Source organism: Hordeum vulgare, chromosome 3H (assembly GCF_904849725.1).
Source record: "Hordeum vulgare subsp. vulgare chromosome 3H, MorexV3_pseudomolecules_assembly, whole genome shotgun sequence".
Taxonomy (NCBI): domain Eukaryota; kingdom Viridiplantae; phylum Streptophyta; class Magnoliopsida; order Poales; family Poaceae; genus Hordeum; species Hordeum vulgare.
Window position 1 is genome coordinate 10,099,526 of NC_058520.1, and position 19,715 is coordinate 10,119,240.

The window sequence follows — 19,715 nt, forward strand, 5'->3', positions numbered from 1 at the left end:
GCTCGTATATTTGTGTCATCATTGGGTGATCCTGCAAACTATACTTGTGAATTAGATTCCCCCAGGCTGCTTTGAACTCATCTACAGTGAGCATGTATTCTAAAATCTTGTGTAGCTCATCCCTGAAATCTCTATTCATTGTGTAGACTGGTCCAAGGAACTCCTTTGCACGACGCAAAACGTGCCATTTGCACCAGCGGTGTTTCGTTCCAGGTAGCACATTAGCGATAGACAACTCCATTGCACGACAGTGGTCTGTTTCAATGGTTCCAGTCAGTACTTGCAACAAAATATATGGATTAAGAATTTTATTTGTTTTATCACTCACGGAGATATATACCTGTCAATATAGTAACCGGTGCCTTGCCTCCCATCAATGACACAAATTCCTTGAATACCCAATCGAATGTTTCCTCCTTTTCGTTCCTCATCATAACACCTCCTAAAATAATACTTTGGAAATGATGGTTTACCCCCACAAACAGGCCGAATGGCATGTCGTACTGATTTGTACGATATGTTGTGTCGAATGTGATTGCGTCGCCAAACATTCTATATTGGTATCTGCTCTTTCCATTCCTCCACATAAGGGCCTGGATCTTGCTGTCGCTGTCAACAAGAACACTATCAGCAAACATAGGGTCATTCTTCTTTAGTTCAGAGAACAGTTCCACTGTCTTCCTGATGTCATCATCTGCAGCCTCTTGGTTCATCCTTTTGCACATGTAGTTGAGTGATCTCTTGTTGAATGGTACGTTTTTCATTGATCCAAAGAAGCTTCCGATGACACAAAAAACCTTTGTTAACCAATGTTGTTGCTCCTCAAGTGCTTCACTATATCTTTGGTGTGTGTGTCAATGTTCCTGTGTGATGGCCAATGTAGTTTCTCTCCACATGATGATGCTAAATGATGGTTGTGTTCAGACCTGAAGTCATGAATATACCATCCATTGTCGTTAGTGCGGTGTAGCCTGATCAAGGCTTGGCAGTTGCACGCCACCGACTTTGTGTTTTCTTTTTTTGGGCGTCCCTGAAATTAATAAACGAAACACATATTAGTACCTGTTCAGATTATGGCATATCGTTGAGTCAGGAGTTTTACACATGTTGTTCATACTGACGAAATGATGACAACAAACAAGTACACAAGATAAAACGTACTGACCGCGCAACCACAAACGATGTCTTGAACTGTTCTGCTCTTCTGTGCATTTGTCCTAGATTGACCATATCTGATGCCAAAACCAATCTCCCAAAAATAGAGGTTGTAAAACTCAAATGCCTCTGCTAGTGAGTCGAACTCTCGTCCAATCTCAGGAGCAACCACTTGCCCTGACTTCCGGTCAACATAGCTGCACATTGCTTTCTCCAGCGAGCACACTCTTCCTCGTTTTGGCTCTCTCTGATCTGGTATTTTGCCAAGCCGTATCCTGCACACAATATTGCCATGGGTTCAGAAAAAACTACATAACATAATACCTGCCATTATATTTTTCTGAATTTTCAGCTATGCATGGAAGCTGCACAGTGGAACGCAAGGGGGTGATGATGCTGGGATGAAAGTAAACATGACACTCTCACTGCAACTTAATTTCATACGCTGAGTTGCAAATTTTTAATGCCGCATATTAAGCAACTGATTATTCAAAAAGTATGGAGTTTATTTATATTGATTAACACCTTCCTATCTGAGTTTCAATTCCTGACTTGGATTGTATTCACCGACGTCTTGGAGAAATTTTTTACCACCTATGTTGTACCTGAAATTTCTAAGCAGTTTCGTGGACTTTCTTATTCATATTTCACTCTGCCCCCATTCTAAGAATCAACACTAGCCTAATCGTCGTACGTACAACAATTTAAGACTGTAAGTTGCGACATAATTCTACATAAGAATCAAAGTTCCGCTGATGATTTTAGATGTAATTTTAGCTTGTCGTACATACACTATGTAAATTCAGAAATCATATGCATAGTTAATCAATAGAACGTGAAGTGTCCCCAACTACAGAAATTTCAGAAAATGCATAGTTAATCAATAGAAAGTGAAGTTCCTTCTGGTATGCGCAGTGATTCACCTTCTCTTCCATGTACATTTGTCCTGGTCAGAATTTTGAGAATGAATGGGGTTGGTTGTGGTTGCTTCCATCCCTCTGGGACACTTCAGCAATACAGAGAGGATGAAATTAGCAGCAGAAACTACAATCGCTCAACAACAACAAAAATCATAAATTAAAGTTTACATAATCCTATACAGTGCATAATAGTGAACTGAAATCTGGCACCATTTCACAGCCCAGTTCAATCAAAGTCAAGCAACATGTCACAGCAGAAATACAAAATAGTAAGATACTCTGGGGAAGGAGGATTCTTGAGGAGGGAGGAGTTTTTCTGAATGCATACCAGCGGCACAGACACCTTTGTTGCTACTGACCCGGTTTCTCCTTCATCAGCCGGTGTCGGAGCCGAAATCTCGAATTCTTCTTGCTCTCCATTCGATTGCCGTTGCGTCTGTGCATCTGGGTACAAACTCCCGAACCCCACCTCGCCATTTATTCTGTTCTCGGCATCGGATCCATCCACAGCCTCCTCTTGCTCATCTCCAGCTCCCGTGGTGAACTGAGGCCGACATTGATGCTCTGTCTCGACCCAGCTCCCTCCTCCCGAATCCTCCTCTCCTGAATCTGTATCCCCCACCTCCTCTTGCTCATCTTGCTGTGTTGTCTAGAGTTCAGGATCTTGCGTTGGGAAGGAGGAGAAGCTGCCCACGGGGGTTCGAAACTCATTAGTGAAGCAGAGATGTTCCGCTGGTACGCCGGAGATGAGCAAGAGAATACCTGAGCAGGAGCTGGGTGAGGGATTCGGGGACGGGCTGCAAACCGTCCGGCGGCGGCCACATCGGCGGTGAGATCTCCGGTGCTGGTGGAAGGCGAGGCAGTGAGGAGTCCAGGGTGCCGGAGTTGGGGGAGGAGAGGCAGCGAGCACCCACGTCATGCATCGGAGACTCGCCGATGTGGCATCGGAGGAGCAGGTGGCTAGCACACCACCGGCTCTGGTGCCCGGCTGCTCCGGCTCTGGCGTTTCCTCTTCCAGGGCGATTCGAAATTTGAATGATGCCGGCGCTCAGTGTGAGAATGACAGAGGACTAAAGATCACGGGGCTGCGTATTGGAATACATGTGTATGTGTACGATTCGGGTGTGTATACCTCTGTGTATTGTGGACCTGAGGGATTTCGTGTGTGGGCCCTTGCAGAAAAGCCACATGGGCAGAGGGGCCAGCCGAGCGAATCCACACGCGGGAGTGAACGGCTGGGATTGGGGCCGTGAATGGAACCCAAAGGTAAATGCCTTTCCCGGTGAACCACCAACACTGATGAAGTACCCAAGCTCACTCCTTCCTACTCTCTCAAAGCGAAGGGCACCACCAACACTGATGAAGTAGCCATCTTCTTGGGCACCGGGATGGCGGAGCACGGGAACAAGTCGGGGGAGCAGGACAAGAAGCGGCCGCGGCTCACCGACAAGGCAGAGGGCAGCGGAGCCAAGAAGTTCAGCGTCGTGGCGATGAGCACGGTGCCGAGTCCGGTGGCCCAGAGGAGGGTGGCACTGTCGTCGCCCTGCCCCGTTGCAAAGGCGAAGTCGATCACCACGGTGGGGGTGACCAGTCCTTGTTGGCTTTTCGCCACAGGATCGATCACATCAAAATATTACGAACACATGCGATAAACACTTTTAGCCAAGGGTACATATTGTATCCTAATTTTTTTCCCTCTTTGTTTCTTTTCTCCTGGTTTTCTCGGTTTTCTCTTTAATACAAAATTCACGCGACCTAGTGTGTATATATACACAACCTCAGGCACCAGCAGGGCCGGCCCTGGGGGGTTCCGCGGGGGCGGCCGCACAGGGCCCAAAATTGTTGGGGGCCCGCTGCATATATAATACGTATACTAGGTCAGGCATGTACTGGGTATTGTAAAGTCTCTCGTCAGGCTTGTCTCTCGTCTCCCTGCACGCCGCGACTCTCATCTGTAGGAGTACGAGACTACGACGTGGGCTGCGGGCAGGCCCTGGACGTCGGCTTCATTGCCACGCAGGCACGCACGCCGGCACGCGGAAGGGCCCTTGCCGGTTGCTTCTTCCGTAATGTCCGTCAGTCTGTCTGTTCTCCACTTCTCCTGAGGATCTCGTTCTAGTTTGATTCGTAGATCAGTTCCCGTTCTAGTTTACAATTTACTGATGCCTGATGGATCTAGACCTGCAATTACTTCTAGTGATTCCTTTTAAATCTTTGGGTAGTTAATGCCCTATTTTTGATTCAGATTTATTTATTTTCAGAATTACTCCCTCCGTTCCTAAATATAAAACCTTTTAGAGATTCCACTATGAACTACATACGGATGTATGTAGTCATATTTTAGGATGTAGATTCACTCATTTTGCTCCGTATCTAGTCTATAGTAAAATCTCTAAAATGTCTTATATTAAGGAACAGTGGGAGTAGTAATGAAGCCTGAATCAGGTGCTGTCAAAAGAAAAAAGAGGAAAGGAGATTGAAAATTGGTAGATTCACAAAGAGGATTTCTTCCTAAGTTTTTGGCGAGTAACCCAACCACTTCAAAAAATCCAGACGAGTTGGCGTTAGTTCTTGTGGAAGAATCAAGTAATGTGAATCTAGAAGATGATATCCATACAGAAGACAATGTTGACATCGACGCGGACGATAACAATGTGAGTGATCATGATCATAATTCATCTTTCACGGAATCTGCACTATTTATTTATACTTAGGGGCCCTAAATTTTAGTTTCGCCCCGGGCCCCCAAAATCTCAGGACCGACCCTGGGCACCAGCTAGCTATCCGACTCGTACATGACTTTCTACAGGAACGCACCAACGAACATATCCGGAGTCCAAACACAGTCGCTATCCTAAACTAGTCGTACATTGACTTACCTAATCTAATTACCGGCAAACTTGATCACCTTTCAATAACGGGTTTGCTAAAACTCAGCTAGCTGAGTTTTACTTATGGTCTCATTCACATGCATTATCGTTGGATCAAAAGCAACGTAGCGATTCGTGTAGTGTCCAAGCCAAGTTGCCCTCAGCCCGTTTTTTTTCTTTTGTTATATTGTTGTTCGCCTGTTGCGGCCCATCACGTCCTCCTGTCAATGATGGAAGAAAGAAAAAGGTAGCGACGCTGTCTAGTTTTTTTTTCTTTGGGGTAGCCATGCTACCTTGTGTATGTATATCGGGTCATATTGGCCTTTTGTCCTTTGTTTTTTTCTCAGTGTTTTGTATTGACTGTTGCCTTATTTTTTATATTTTTTGTTTTCTAATTTCAGCTTTTTAAATATTTTTTCTTCCTTGTTTTTCTTTAATATTATGTTGTGTTTTTTCCTTTTATGTTAGTGAAATGAAATGCCAAGCCTTTTTTTCAGTTGAAATATTTTCTCTTACTGAGGATTGCAACTCAGGCAACGGTATATTTTTAAACGGGACAGAAACTAAAAATTCAAATGGGATCGCAATTCCAAATATTTAGTGATGGTCGCAATTGCATGTGTTCGAATGCTTGTCGCAACAACACGTTTTCAAGGCAAGGCGTAGCTACAAAAAATTTTAAACAGGTTGCAACTATTTTTTTAAATGGGGTCGCAGTTACAAGTTTTTAGTAAGGGTCGCAACTCAGATGCTTGTCGCCACTATACCTTTTGAAGCGGAGGCACAACTGCAAATTTTCAAACGGGGTTGAAAGTAATTTTTTTAATTAGGCCACAATTGCAAGTTCATAGCAATGGTCCATGTGTTTAAATGCTAGTCGTAACTTTATGTTTTCAAGGGGGGGGGGGGGGGGGTCAGAACTGCAAGTTTTCCAAACGAGCTACATCTACAAGTTTGAAATGGGGTCCCAACTTCATGTTTTTGAAGGGAGGTTGCAATTGCACTTTTTCAAGGGGGGGCGCAACTACACTTTTTCAAGGGTAAAATGAAATCACAACAGAAAGTTTCTAAAACGGGATCGAAGCTGCTTGCTTTTTCAAGGGTTGTAATTATAAGTTTTTATAATGGAGTCGCAACTGCAATTTTTCAAAAAGGAGTCACAACTGTATGTCTTTAAGGGGGTCGCAACCATAAGTTTTTCAAATAGGGACGCAACTACCAATCTTAAATGGGGTCGCAACTGCAAGTTTATAAGAGAAGGTCGCAACTGCACCTTTTCAAAGAGAGGCTATGACTAGACATTTTTAAGGAGGGTCGCTACTGCAAGATATTCAAATGGGGATGCACCTACCAGTTTCAAATGGGGTCGCAACAATAATATTTTAAGAGAAGGTCCAACTGCACGCTTTTCAAGGGAAGACCGCAACTATAATTTTTCAATGTGGTCACAACTACAAGTTTTTTAAATGTGCATGCAATTACAAGTTTCAAATAGGGTCGCGACTGCAAGTTTTAAGGGATGGTCGCAATTGCATGTTATTAAAGAGAGGCCGCAACTGCATATTTTTCAAGTAAGGGTCGCAACTGCATGTTTTTAAAGGGAAGGCCGCAACTACACTTTTTCAATGGGGGTCACAACTGCAAGTTATTTAAATGGGGACGCAACTACGAGTTTCAACTAGGGTCGCAACTGCAAATTTTTAAGGAAAGGTCGCAGTTGCATGTTTTTAAAGGAAGGCCGCAATTGCATATTTTCAAGTCAGGGTCGCAAGTGCATGTTTTTAAAGTGAAGGCCGCAACTACACTTTTTTAATGAGGGTCACAACTGCAAGTTTTTTAAATGGGGACGCAACTACGAGTTTCAACTAGGGTCGCGACTGAATTTTTTTAAGATAAGGTCGCAGTTGCATGTTTTTAAAGGGAGGCCGCAACTGCATATTTTTCAAGTCAGGGTCGCAACTGCATGTTTTCAAAGGGAAGGCCGCAACTACACTTTTTTAATGAGGGTCACAAATGCAAGTTTTTTAAATGGGGACGCAACTACGAGTTTCAACTAGGGTCGCGACTGAAATTTTTTTAAGATAAGGTCGCAGTTGCATGTTTCTAAAGGGAGGCCGCAATTGCATATTTTTCAAGTCAGGGCACAACTGCATGTTTTCAAAGGGAAGGCCGCAACTACACTTTTTCAATGGGGGTCACAACTGCAAGTTTTTTAAATGGGGACGCAACTACGAGTTTCAACTAGGATCGCGATCGCTAATTTTTTAAGGGAAGGTCGCAATTGCATGTTTTTAAAGGGGGGCTGCAACTGCATGTTTTCAAAGGGAACGCCGCAACTACACTTTTTCAACGGGGGTCACAACTGCAAAAAAAATTAATGGGGACGCAACTACGAGTTTCAACTAGGGTCGCGACCGCAAATTTTTAAGGGAAGGTCGTAATTGAGTGTTTTTAAAGGGAGTCCGCAACTGCATATTTTTTAAGTCAGGGTCGCAACTGCATGTTTTTAAAGGAAAGGCCGCAACGGCATGTTTCCCAATCGGGGTCGCAACTGTACATTTTTGGTTAGGTTGTCGACCAGCTATATGTCCACCTCTAGAGTTGCATTTGCAAGCTTTGTAACCCGACTGCAACTACACGCCCCCAACACGATTGCAACTCGTGGGAGAGGGGGGATTGTCGGACGGTTGCATGTCTACTATTTAAAAGAAAATCATTGAACAAACACACCAAATGAGTTTTCTAAAAAATATATTCATTACACATAGTATGCGGCATAACAGAGGCATGTAGTTTTGCCTTTTCCCTTTTTCTTTGATAATATCTGTGTTTTTCTTAACTATGCAAGTATGGTATTTGTTATGTCTCATCTTAATAAATACAATAGTTCAAACCAAATCAATCTTTGTTAATGTTGTGTTTAGGAGTTAACTACGTTTTTTTTGAACTTTCCTCCTTTTTAAAGACACATACATTCAAAAACATATTGGTATATTCATCTATCTAGACACGAGATTCAACTGCTTACGGCTGACCCGTGCGTGGCTGTGTCACACAAACCCAGTAGAAAAGAATAAAAAAATACAAAGAAAAGGAAGCTAGAGCATTAGGCGTCTAGGCCACAACTGAAAAAACCAAAGAAAAAAAAACAGACCGGCTCAGGGAAAACAGGTTTAATACGTGGTCTGATGTCAGGTGACTGAGACCTTACTATTTCTCAGCCACCTCAGTTCCAGGCGCACCCTTTCAATAATCCTAATCAGACTCAACATGGAAGATTTCAGTACTTACCAAGACCAACTCACGTGTTGTTTGGATTATCCAACAGTCCTCTCGCCGCCATGCCACCCGCGCCGAGTCCGGTGGCCACGAAGACACTGACACCCAGGCCCAGTCCAGCGCCCATTGCGAAGCCGGCTGCCGTGGTGAAGCCCGACGAAGAAGGCGTCGAACAAGGTGGTGAGGCACCGCAATGGTGGCCGTGGCGGGGGGAGAGGAGCCCGCCACCTTGAACCTGCCCAAGAAATTGTTTCACTGCGCCGCCTGTCGTGCACCCCTCAAACCTCCAGTGTTCAAGGTACTCCTCTGATCCTCTCCTCCTACATTAGAATCAGCTCCTCGAATCACCGTGAGAAATGAAGGATGAATTTCGCGGATTGCAGTGCGACAAGGAGCATGCGGTCCATGCGGGCATGACGTCTCCTACGCCCACTCCGCCTAGCCTTCATGGACGGCGTGGTCGGCGCCTACAAGCACCACGGCTGCGCGAGCTCCATCGTGTACCACGCGGCGGCGGAGCACAATGACAAGTGCGCGCACGCGCCCTGCTACTGCTTCGAGTGCACGCCACCGTTCGAGGGCTCGCCGGCGCAACTCCTGCGACACCTCACTGCGCCGTCCGGCAAACACTCCTGGCCCATGGACAAGATCAAGTACGAGTCGAGCTATCCGTTCCCCGTGCAGGCGCCGTCGGGGGAGTACCGCTGCTTGCTGGTCGGGGAGGACGGCTGTGTGTTCCTCCTGGCCGTGGGCGCTAGCAGAGGCCCGACCGGCCGCCGCCCCGTGAACGTGGTGTGCGTCAGGGCCAACACCGACGCCGACACGAGGCCGGTGTACACGGGCGTGCTCTGGGTGGATGGTCCTCCAGCACCAACGGGCCAACTCATGTGCACCTTCCGGCACCAAGCGACCATGGCGAGCTGCTCCGTCCCGGGCGAGGTGGACATGGAACAGGGCTGGCTCCATGCGCATGTCAACCCGAGCATGCTGCACGGAGAGTCCGGCGAGGTTCATTTGCGCCTCCGTATCACCAAGTTTCCGTGAATGAACTCCAGTTATTTATCACTCCTCACTCGCCATATATGCGGGGAGTTTGATCTCTGCATCATTTTGCTATGTTTTGGCTCTAGATGAACTCCAGTTATTATGAACTACTAATGTAAGGAGAAACCGCAGTATGAACTTGTTAATGTTGGGAGTGTGTTTGCCCCTTGTTCAGCATTTGTGTTCAACGATGGAGTGGTTTTGGCATTTGTGATTTGTGTCTGCTTCTGTTGTCTTGGCCTCTCAAGTCTTATATACCATTGGAGAACTTAGTGACAATCTTACCGAAATTTGCTTTTCGAGGCCAAGCTCCATGAAGGTCTCCTTTAAAAAAAAAATCAAATCTGTCAAAATTCTTATTTTTATATTTAAAAAAAAATCTGAAATGTATAGATATACATGTGTCTAAATTTTCAATACAAAATACGGTCAAATAAGGGCTGTGAAAAAAAATCTTGGGCTTTTCAACGCATGATACTATTCATTTTTAAAGTTCATAAATTTGGCATGCTACTATTTTCATTCTTAAAGTCCATAAATCTGACTTTTTCATACACGGCTAATTTTAAGGTATTTCAGAATTTTTACATACATATACCATTTACGTCTCAGATTTTCTTTTAAAACAATAAGTTTGAATTTTGATTTTTTTTCCAAAAATAAAGAGCTCCGTGGAGACCAGACACCAAAACTCCCTACTCCACCCTTACTCCATTTGTTGTTTGATATATTATTGGTTGATGTAATAGATAGTTTCACTCAAAAGAAAGTGATAATAATCTCTCCGTCTCAGTTTACAAGTCTGGCACATGTATCTAAGTCGTTAATTTGATTGATTAACTTAATGTGAGGCATATATTACAAAAAATATATCATTAAAATCTTTAGAGGTTCTATTTTCTAATGTTATAATTTTTATGTTAAACAATATATTTTATATAAATTAAATTAACGATCTAAATATACGTGCATGCCTTCTAAACTGTGACGGAGAAAGTACATGACATATTACATATGCTCTTATGAGAGCATCACCAAAGAAGAGACCCTCGAAACGCCCGCATATGTCTGGAACGTGGTGTTTGTATTGCTTTTGTCATCCAACGGAATCTTCCAAATATTTGTGGATCAGTCCATATGTTCGTTTTTAGTGTATTGGAAGCAAATTTGTCGGTGCATTGTCGGAGTGTAGACTTACGCAACAGCACACCAAAAGAAACCGCGTTACCCGTCTTTCCTCCTAGTTGCACATCACATACAATTGCCCAACCAAAATTAACCACGTGACCCTCTCTTTGGGGCGCAATCCGGTCATGGCATGAACCCCTTGATTTTGCTCTCGGGCGAGGGCACGCGTTCTTGTCCTTGGTCTTTTCTCGACGATGCAAGCATGGATGACTTCCTCATCCAAGGCGGCGTTCGACTCTGTTTTGGCCACGTGGTGGGCCTCGACCTCCCATGCCCATTGTTTTTGCACGTTTGATATCTCCCCTTCATATAGCCGGACGGACCGTGATGCACGTCGACGTGACCTACGACTCATAGTTTGTATCCTTGGAAGGGGTTGGGTCTCCACATCAGAGTTGGGTGCGAGACGGACCTCATCCCCTCCAACGAGGCAGACGGCACGTGCCTCTAGCCACTAGCTAATACGTCTTCAACATATGAATAATTTATGAAGTATTCATGCTATATTGAATTATGTTTACAATACTTTTATATGGTTTGATGTATTTGATAAGATTTATTTAGAAGTAACCCGGAATAATGTTATTTTCAGCAGAATTACCGTGGTGTTGTTTTTGTGCAGAAAATAAAAATTCTCGGTATCGCCAGAAACTTTTTTTATCATTTTCTCTTGAAAAAATAATGAATAACAAAGCAAAGAACCACTGGAGGGGGCCACCTGTGGGCCACTAGACACCAGGGCATGCCCTAATGTGTGGTGAGGCTGACGTGACTCCGTTTGGCGTGCTTTCATTGCTGGAAAATCATATATATACCAAAACCCTCGGAAATAGACAGAGACTCTCTGCCTCGTCGCCGCAACTCTGTGTATCGGCGAAAAATCAATTTGGAGAGAAAACAGTAGTGAAAAAAAGGAGAGAATCAGAGCGAGAGATCCAATATCATAGGGACTCTCGCCCCCCGGGAGCCATGGAGGCCAAGGACGAGAGGGGAGAACCTCTCCCCATCTAGGGAGAGGTCATGGAGGAGGGAGCTTACACAAGTAGAAAACCGGGCTTTGGGCCAGGCGAGATAAGAGCTTTCATCCTGGTTCTGTTACGAACCAGGACCAATGGGTGCATCAGTCCCGATTCGTGAGGCCAGGGCGCCGGCCGGGCCAGGGTCCCGGTTCATCTGACCCCTTTGGTCCCGGTTTTTTCAGATACGAAACGTGACCAAAGGTCCTTGCTCCTAGCGCAACACTTTTAGTCCCGGTTGGTGACTGGAATCGGGACTAAAGGTCAGTCTGTCCCAGTTCTAGCCGCAAACCGGGACCAAAGAGATGCCTATATATATACCCTCGCCCCTGCCCACCCTCTCCTTTGTTTTTTGGTCGTGTGGGAGGCGTGCATGCCCTGCTCTATTCACCGGTTCTATGCATGCACATGAGGTGTTTGATGAAATGCCCGAGCCACACTAAAGCTTTCTCCTCTACAAGCACGACCTCCAAGCTTCATTTTCCTCAAGATTTGTCTAGGTTTCGCGGTGTACCAACTACGCAAGTGTTCTAAAAGTTTGCTACTTCATCCTTTCATCTCTCACTTCTAGTTTAACTCATTTCAAATGCTCTAGAAGTAGAGTGGCTTGTGGGTTTTTGTGTAGGAGTGTATGTGGGAGTTCTTTTGATTTAGATGCACAATTTGAGCTCAAATTAACTTCTTAGAGTCTGCACATGTGTACGGTGCCGTCCCGTCTCCGTCCTCACCGTCGTCGATTGCCCGTGCTGATCTCATCACCGGCACCACCGTGATGAGCCTCTTGTTCTTATCTTCTTTCTAAAAGAATTTTTTTACTTGTATGATTTAGATAGATACTTTTATAAATTTCTTACTTTTTATATTGTTTATTATTGTTTGTTATTATAAATTTCTTACTTTTATCATCGTCAACCTCGTCCGGCCTATGATTCAGATGTGGTATATATTCTTTTAAAATTATTTGTTTCATTTAGTGTTTATGACAATTATGCCGACCAACGTGACATGGATGTTTTTATCTAGGAAGTATCTGAACCGGAAATTCCAACCAACCCTTTTGTCGAGAGGTTAAGTTTAGTTGAAATAGAAAACAATTACTTGAATGAAAATAATTGAGGAGAAGAATACGGAATTCGAGTTGCATGTTGCCGATGTCGTCGATGATCACAAGATCAAGATGGATGCAATGCAGTTGAAGAGGGATGCAATTCGCTTGAAGATGGATTCAATGCGCTTGAGGATTATGAATATTAGAAAATATGTCATTGATAAAAAGGCTTGGTATCATTATACTGTTCGGTCAATTACTACCTTAGTTGCGATTTTGATCACATTTGTTATTACATTTAAATATTTTACATAGTTGTATGTTGTCTTAAGACAATTATATATAAATTTTATGTATTTATTTTTGCAGCAATAACATTTGATCACTATTGTACTTTAATTTTAATGCGATGATAAACTTGTATTAATCTGATCATTTTTCTATTCATAATGTTTTGTAATGATTTTACAAACTAGGATAGGATCTACCGTTAACTAAAAAGGACGCCTCAAACCGGCAGCACCCACTGGTTAACTAAAAAGACTCACTCCGGGTCTCATATCAACATCGAAAGCCTAGGCTGTCTCACGTTCATATCTAATGTAAGTCCGGACGCGTATATCACGTCCATCCGTCCCACCTTTGATCCATCTCGGTCTCAACAAAAAAAGCAGATTTTAAAATACTACACTCATTTTGCACCGTTGCGGTTCGTCTGCCACGGACTCGTTTTCAATTGATCAAAATCTCATCTCTGACGACCATGTCGAACTCCGACAACCGCTCTGACGGCTCCGTCGATGACGAGGACATGCTGGCCTCCGCATTGGGATGGAGCTGTCGTAGCTGGTTTGGTTTTGGGTGGGGGTGGGGGGGGGGGGGGGATTAGGGGAGAGGGTCAGGATTCGGCCCGTCTCCACTCGCCCACACGCGTCGTGTCGAAACCGTAGATGTCCCTCTCGACCCGCGTGCAGCTGTGTGTGGGCTGCTCAATCCGTACAACCCCTCCGTCTTCACCTCCGCTGCCGGGCACTGCTCTGTAAGGTAGCGGTGGGTTTTAGCGCACGCTCCGTCGGCGCCATGGAAGCGGACATCGAAATTGGAGGCGCGTGCTTCTCGCCGTGAGATGGAGCGACCAATGTAAAGGGAGACGGTCGAGCAATTTGTTCATCACTGCCACGAGTTACCGACGGTGCCCGATGAGGAGTAGCGGCTCCTCGCAAGGGTCTATCGACGTTCACTTACATGGTGGAGACAAGCGCTTGCCGATCAGAATGAAGAACACGAAAGAGCTCTGATAGCCATTGAGTTGTGAGAGTGCGAGGTGGCGAAGACGGAGAGAGTGGCTAAGCTCAAGGGCGAGCACGACCGGGTTTTCTGGTATTTGAAGGATTGCATCATCACTCCTCTTCTTCTTCTGACGACAACTCCGACTTCAATTACTCCAACCATCCACCTTCTGCCGCGAATGCCCACCTGGACACCTACAACAGCACTGACGATCAGAAGGCAAAGGGGCGGCAAGGAAGTGATGAAGCTCCGGTGTCTCCGTCTTTAATTTCATGTGTTTAACAATCTAGTTTAAACTTGTTCGTCGTTTATGTGGATTTTGTGAACTTTGGCGATCTCGTGGAGAACAATTGGTGATTTTCTTCGCCACAAGAATGTGCACTTCTTGGTCTGATTCTAGGTCTGTTTGATGATCTACGTAGTTTTATTCATGTTGCATGCTTTATTATGAATTGAGGGTGTCGGATATGAGAAATACGAATATGAACGACATTATTTGAGGAGTGTTTGGTCAGTGCCCATGAAAGCGCTCGGGCGCGCCCATGCGTGTTTAAGGGGCTGGATTTGGCAACCACGCATGTAGATGCTCTTAGAGTATTCACGGCCAAACTCAAGCGCCTTCATTGGACGGACCGCCCGATAAGTGATTTGTCATAAATCTTGACCCAACCACACCTCATACCGGTCCTATATGTCTATGCTAACCGACACAACTCATATCCAACTCATATCTGGGTGGTATGGGAGGCCTGAACGTGTCTGTCCACATATGACATGTCGGATCTGGCACACTCTCGTCCATCCCAACCCTTCATATATTCGTCCTCATCTGCATGACTGCATCCCAGACCAAATCCTAACCACTTAACTCTGCCATGAAGTTCCATTTCGACGATCTCCAGACTACTTCGACATGACAGGCAGTGGATCCGACTCGAAGATCTCCCAGCCTGTCGACTAGGACATCGTCCCATGGGGGATGTGGAGAGGATAACCATCCGCATGACTCACCATCGCTCCAAGTAACAGTTTGTCTGACTGTAGTCGGAGTTAATGTGACGGGAATTCATTGCGTCAGCGCAAAATGTGCTCGAATCTGTGAGGACTCGTGGCTCGAGGCGTGTGCCCTCTTTCTCGTTGAAGGTGGTAAGGTCCGTCTAGCGCCCCAACTATGATGTGGAGACTCAACCCTTCGAAGGATCGGCTTTGAGACGTTGGCGCGTATCATGGTCCGTTCGGTTGTATGAAGGGGCGTGTCTATTGTATGCGCGCGGTGTGCAACTCGGAGGAAAAGAAGGGGTCATGTGGTTTCTTTTGGTGTGCAGTTGCGGAAGTCCAAACTCCAACAAAGCACCGGCAAATTTGTTTCCGATACACTAAATACAGACATACGAACATTTCATTGGTTGACAAAAACGATCCACACAACACGGTCAAGACATATGCGGGCATTTTGACGGTTTGTTCTTTGAAGATGCTCTAACAAGAGCATATTCAATAGGTCGGGTATTATCATCATCTTTTGAGTGGAACTATTTATTTCATTAACTAATAATACATCAAGCAACAAATGGGGTAGGAGTGTAGTAGGGCGTTTTGGTGTCTGGGATCTATGGAGCCCTTTATTTAGAAACAAGAAAATTTAAACTTTTTGTTGTAAAATAAAATCTGAAAAACAATATGCAAATGTACAAGGATGAATTGTATATGTATGTAAAAATTCAGGATGAAATACCTTAAAGAAAAGACCTGTACAAAAATGGTAAATTTCTGGACTTTGAGCATGAACAGCAGCATGTGTTGAAAAGCCTAGATTTGTTTTTGCACATCCCTCATTTAACCGTATTTTGTCCTGAAAATTTAGACACGTGTATATCTGAATTTTCAGAATTTTTTAAAATGTGAAAATATAAATTTGGATGAATTTGTTTTTTTTTTCAAAACGAGGCATCCATGGACATCGGCCTCCAAAAGCATTTTCGGTAAGAGTGTCACCATTCACCAATGGTATATAAGTAAAAAATGGCTACAAAAAATTTGTGAAGTAAAACGGTGTAAAGTTTGACTAGGTTTATAGCAAAAAATTGTCTTCAGTTCTATGATGCCAAATCAAACTCTCTTTGTATTATATCTATTTAAGATTACAATCTTGATTAAACTATGCTGGTCAAACTATGCATCATTTGACATTACACACAAATTACAAGCTTTCTTTTGGTAATCTTTCCACATTGGCATTTAAGCAAGGCTTTTTTGGTTCACGTGCATACAAACATGACCTCATTCTTTACATACGCATCACCAATAGCCGCGCTAAAACAGCACTGAGCCTCAAATTTGACCTTTTTAGCGTGCGTGCAATAACAAAATAGGCTCCAGCGACGCGCGATAAACACACGCGCGGCATGTAGATTACAGCGTGTTGTCCGAATCGACATCGCCGGTACGTATTTGGTGCACCCGCTTTCGCGCGCCGCACACTCGAGCGTTCCCGCCGCACTCTCTTCACCGCGCCACCTTCGCCCCGTCCCGCGTCGCCGCCGGCGAACTGACCCGATGGGCGTCCTTGCCGGAACCCCCCTCACCCCTTCCTACACACCCACGACCCCTCCGTGGCTGCCGCCGCCGTCGCCCCATGGGTGGCTTTGGAGCTATCATGGAGACCATGGGAGGCATGGGTGGCTTCCGAGCACCTCCGGGCGGCATTGGCGACATGGGTTTTGCGTCTCTCATGGGAGACATAGGAGCACCTCAGGACGGCATGGACGACATGTCTTCCTGTTTGTCAACACCTTCACATGATGTCGTTGAAGATCTTGCCAACACCGCGCGCAACAATGAAGAGGAGGAGGAAGAATCCTCTTTGGATGATGAATCGTAGGAAGAGGAAAAGGAAGAGGAAGATGAAGATGAAGACGAGGCTTGATTCTTGATGGGTCATTCGTTGGTGTGAACTTTTTATGTGGGCATGAATTTGAATTTGTGGACATGAACATGGTTGGATGATGTTGTGGGCATGAATTTGAACTTGTGAGTATGAACTTTTTATGTCATCATGAACTTGTTTGTGTGATTTAAATTATGCCATATCTTTATTTTGATGTTTGAAATTCATTTTGTGTTTAAAATGTGTCCAAAATTTAACATATGACAAATGCCGGCTGCTCGCGCGCTGTGCATTTTAACGCGCCTTTTGGAGGTACGCGCACGCTGCATTTTAGCGCGTTTGTTGGAGACAGCGCTAGCCGCCGCGCTAAAACAAGCGAACAGCACGCTGCAAACTGATTTTTAGCGTCGCGGGTTGAGTGGTTGTTGGAGATGCTCTAACAAACTGTACGTGATAAATTTATCAAAAACGATATTATAGTTTTCAGACGTGATTTAAGTATTTGAAACACTGAGCTAGACTTCAGAAGCCAACAGAAGCAGACAGAATTGGCAAAACCACTCCACCAAACACTGGTGACGAACAAGTTCATACTTCATACTGGGGTTCCATTCATGTACAGCCAAACACAGAGTAAAATGATGCAGTAGCTAGCATAAGTAAGCCCAGTGAAATCAAACTCGGAGCATATGAACTTGCTGATTCATTCACGGGAACTTGGTGATACAGAGGCGCAGATGAACCTCGCCCGAGTCTCCGTGCAGCATGTTGGGATTGACTTGCGCATGGAGCCAGCCCTGGTCCATGTCCACCTCGCCCGGGACGGAGCAGCTCGCCACGTCCCCCTTCACCTGGACGCTTCCCCTGAGGCGGCCGGCGGCCCATCCACCCAGAGCACGCCCGTGTACAACGGCCTCGTGTGGGCGTCGGTGTTGCTCCTGACGCACACGACGTTGACGGGGAGGCGGCGGCCGGCCGGGCCACCGCCAGCGCCCACGGCCAGGAGGAACACACAGCCGTCCTCCGCGACTAGGAGGCAGCGGTACTCCTCCGACGACGCCTGCACGACGAACGAGTGGCTGGACTCGTACTTGATCTTCTCCGTTAGCCAGGAGTGCTTGCCGAACGGCGCCGTGCAATGTCGCAGGAGGTCCGCCGGCGAGCCCTCGAACGGGGGCGTGCACTCGAAGCAGTAGCATGGAGCGTGCGCGCACCTGAGCCTGTGCTCGGCGACCGAGTGGTAGGCGACGGACCTCTCGCAGCCGTGCTTCTTGTTCGGACAAGCAACCTTGTAGTCGTCCACCAGCCCGTCTATGTAGCGGCAGCGGGTGAACGTGACGGCGCGGCGACATGGACCGCAGAGCTTATCCGTGCCGCCGCCGCCGCCGGCGCAGGCGCAGCACACGGCGTGCTCATTCTTGCACTGCAATACACAAGTTCATGTAGAAAGAATGAATCTTCATTTTCACGGCTGATCTTGCAGGTTCCAAATGTAGACGTACCTTGAACACGGGAGGCTTCAGGGCGGCATGGCACACGGCGCAGTGAAGCCATTTCTTCGGCAAGTCCACGTTGACAAGCTCCTCTTCGGCCGCCACGGCTACCATTGCCCCGCCAGCCTCTTTATCAATGACATATTTTCTAATATTCCTAATCTTCAAACGCATTTCATCCATCCTCAAGCGCATTGCATCCATCTTCAACCGCATCGCATCGATCTTCATCTTGCGATCATCGATGACATCGGCGACATGCAACTCCAGTTCCATATTCTTATCCTTAATTATTTTCAATTTTTTCTTTAAGTATTTGTTTTCTTTTTCAACCAAATTTAACTTCTCGACAAGAATTTCTATGTGGGTTGGAATTTCCGGTTCACATACCTCCTAGATTAAAAAATATATGTCACGTTGGTCGTCATAATTGTCATAAACACTAAATAAAACAAATAGTTATAAAAGATAATATATACCACATCCGAATCATAGACAGGACGAGGGCCGACGGAGGCGGATACCAAAACCATCGCACTATATAAAAACAAAAAATAATGAAAGTGAGTAATTTATACAAGTATGTATCTAAATCATACAAGTAAGATTTTTTTTCTTTTAAAAAGAAGATAAGAACAAGAGGCTCACCATGGTGGTGCCCGCGACGAGATCGGCACGGGGAGATCGACAATGGTGAGGACGGTCACGGGACGACACCCTACGCATGTGCAGACTCTAAGAAGTTAATTTGAGCATTTGAAATGAGCTACACTAGCAGTGACAAATGAAAGGATGAAGTAGCTAACCTTTTAAAACACTTGTGCAGTTGGTGCACGGCCAAACCTAGACAAATATTAAGGAAAATGGAGCTTGGAGGTCGAGCTTGGAGAGGAGAAAGCTTAAGTAGAGTGGCTCGGGCATTTCATCGAACACGTCATGTGCATGAACTAGAGTGGCAAGAGCATGGCATGGTCACACTTCAACAACCAAAAAACAGGGGATATGGTGGGCAGGGGCGAGGGTTTATATAGGCAACACTTTAGTCCCGGCTTTTGTCTAAAACCGAGACTAATAGCCTAACCTTTAGTCCCGGTTATTGCCACGCCCCGGGACTAAAGGCCCCTGCTTCCCGCCTTCTGGTCTGCCGAAAAAGGGTCTTTAGTCCCGGGTCGGGGCTCCACCCGGGGCTAAAGGGGGTCTTTAGTCCCGGTTGAAGCCATGCACCGGGACTAAAGATCCACCTGCATAAGCGGGAGTTAGAAAATTTCCAACCCAAATCGCATTTCGTTTCTCTTCTTCTTCCTCTCGTTCTCCTGCCCGGCGCGGCACAACGACGAACTCGACGACGCCGTCAGGCTACCCGCCGTCCTGCTCGCCGCCGCCTGCCGTCCTCCTCGCCTTCGTCGCCGTCCTGCTCGCCGCCGCCGTCCTCCTCGCCGCGCGCTGCCCTCCTCGCCGCGCACCGTCGACACCTCCGACCGGTAAGCCCCCCGCCCCCTCCTCCCCAACACTCCGGCCAGTAGAA

The 19,715-nt window shown here is 45.9% G+C and overlaps 2 protein-coding genes across 2 annotated transcripts; one reads left to right on the top strand and one right to left on the bottom strand.

Moving 5' to 3' along the window:
* The first annotated feature begins 8,671 nt into the window (after positions 1-8,671).
* On the top strand, positions 8,672-9,298 carry LOC123441290. Its single transcript, XM_045117773.1, has one exon. The coding sequence runs from the start codon at positions 8,672-8,674 to the stop codon at positions 9,266-9,268; it is 597 nt and encodes a 198-aa protein (XP_044973708.1). The 3' UTR covers positions 9,269-9,298.
* Positions 9,299-17,544: 8,246 nt separating this feature from the next.
* Positions 17,545-18,306, bottom strand: LOC123441291 (E3 ubiquitin-protein ligase SINA-like 3). The gene is made up of 2 exons (XM_045117774.1): positions 18,200-18,306; positions 17,545-18,120 (listed from the first exon to the last, which is right to left on the bottom strand). Exons 1-2 carry the CDS (start codon positions 18,302-18,304, stop codon positions 17,545-17,547), a joined length of 681 nt encoding a protein of 226 aa, XP_044973709.1. The 5' UTR covers positions 18,305-18,306.
* Positions 18,307-19,715: the final 1,409 nt, after the last annotated feature.

Coding starts and splice junctions, on each gene's coding strand:
- LOC123441291 (XM_045117774.1), bottom strand. CDS start 18,304: ATGGTAGCCGTGGCGGCCGAAGAGGAGCTTGTCAACGTGGACTTGCCG. Junction 18,121..18,199: donor TGAAGCCTCCCGTGTTCAAG/GTACGTCTACAT, acceptor TGTGTATTGCAG/TGCAAGAATGAGCACGCCGT.
- LOC123441290 (XM_045117773.1), top strand. CDS start 8,672: ATGGACGGCGTGGTCGGCGCCTACAAGCACCACGGCTGCGCGAGCTCC.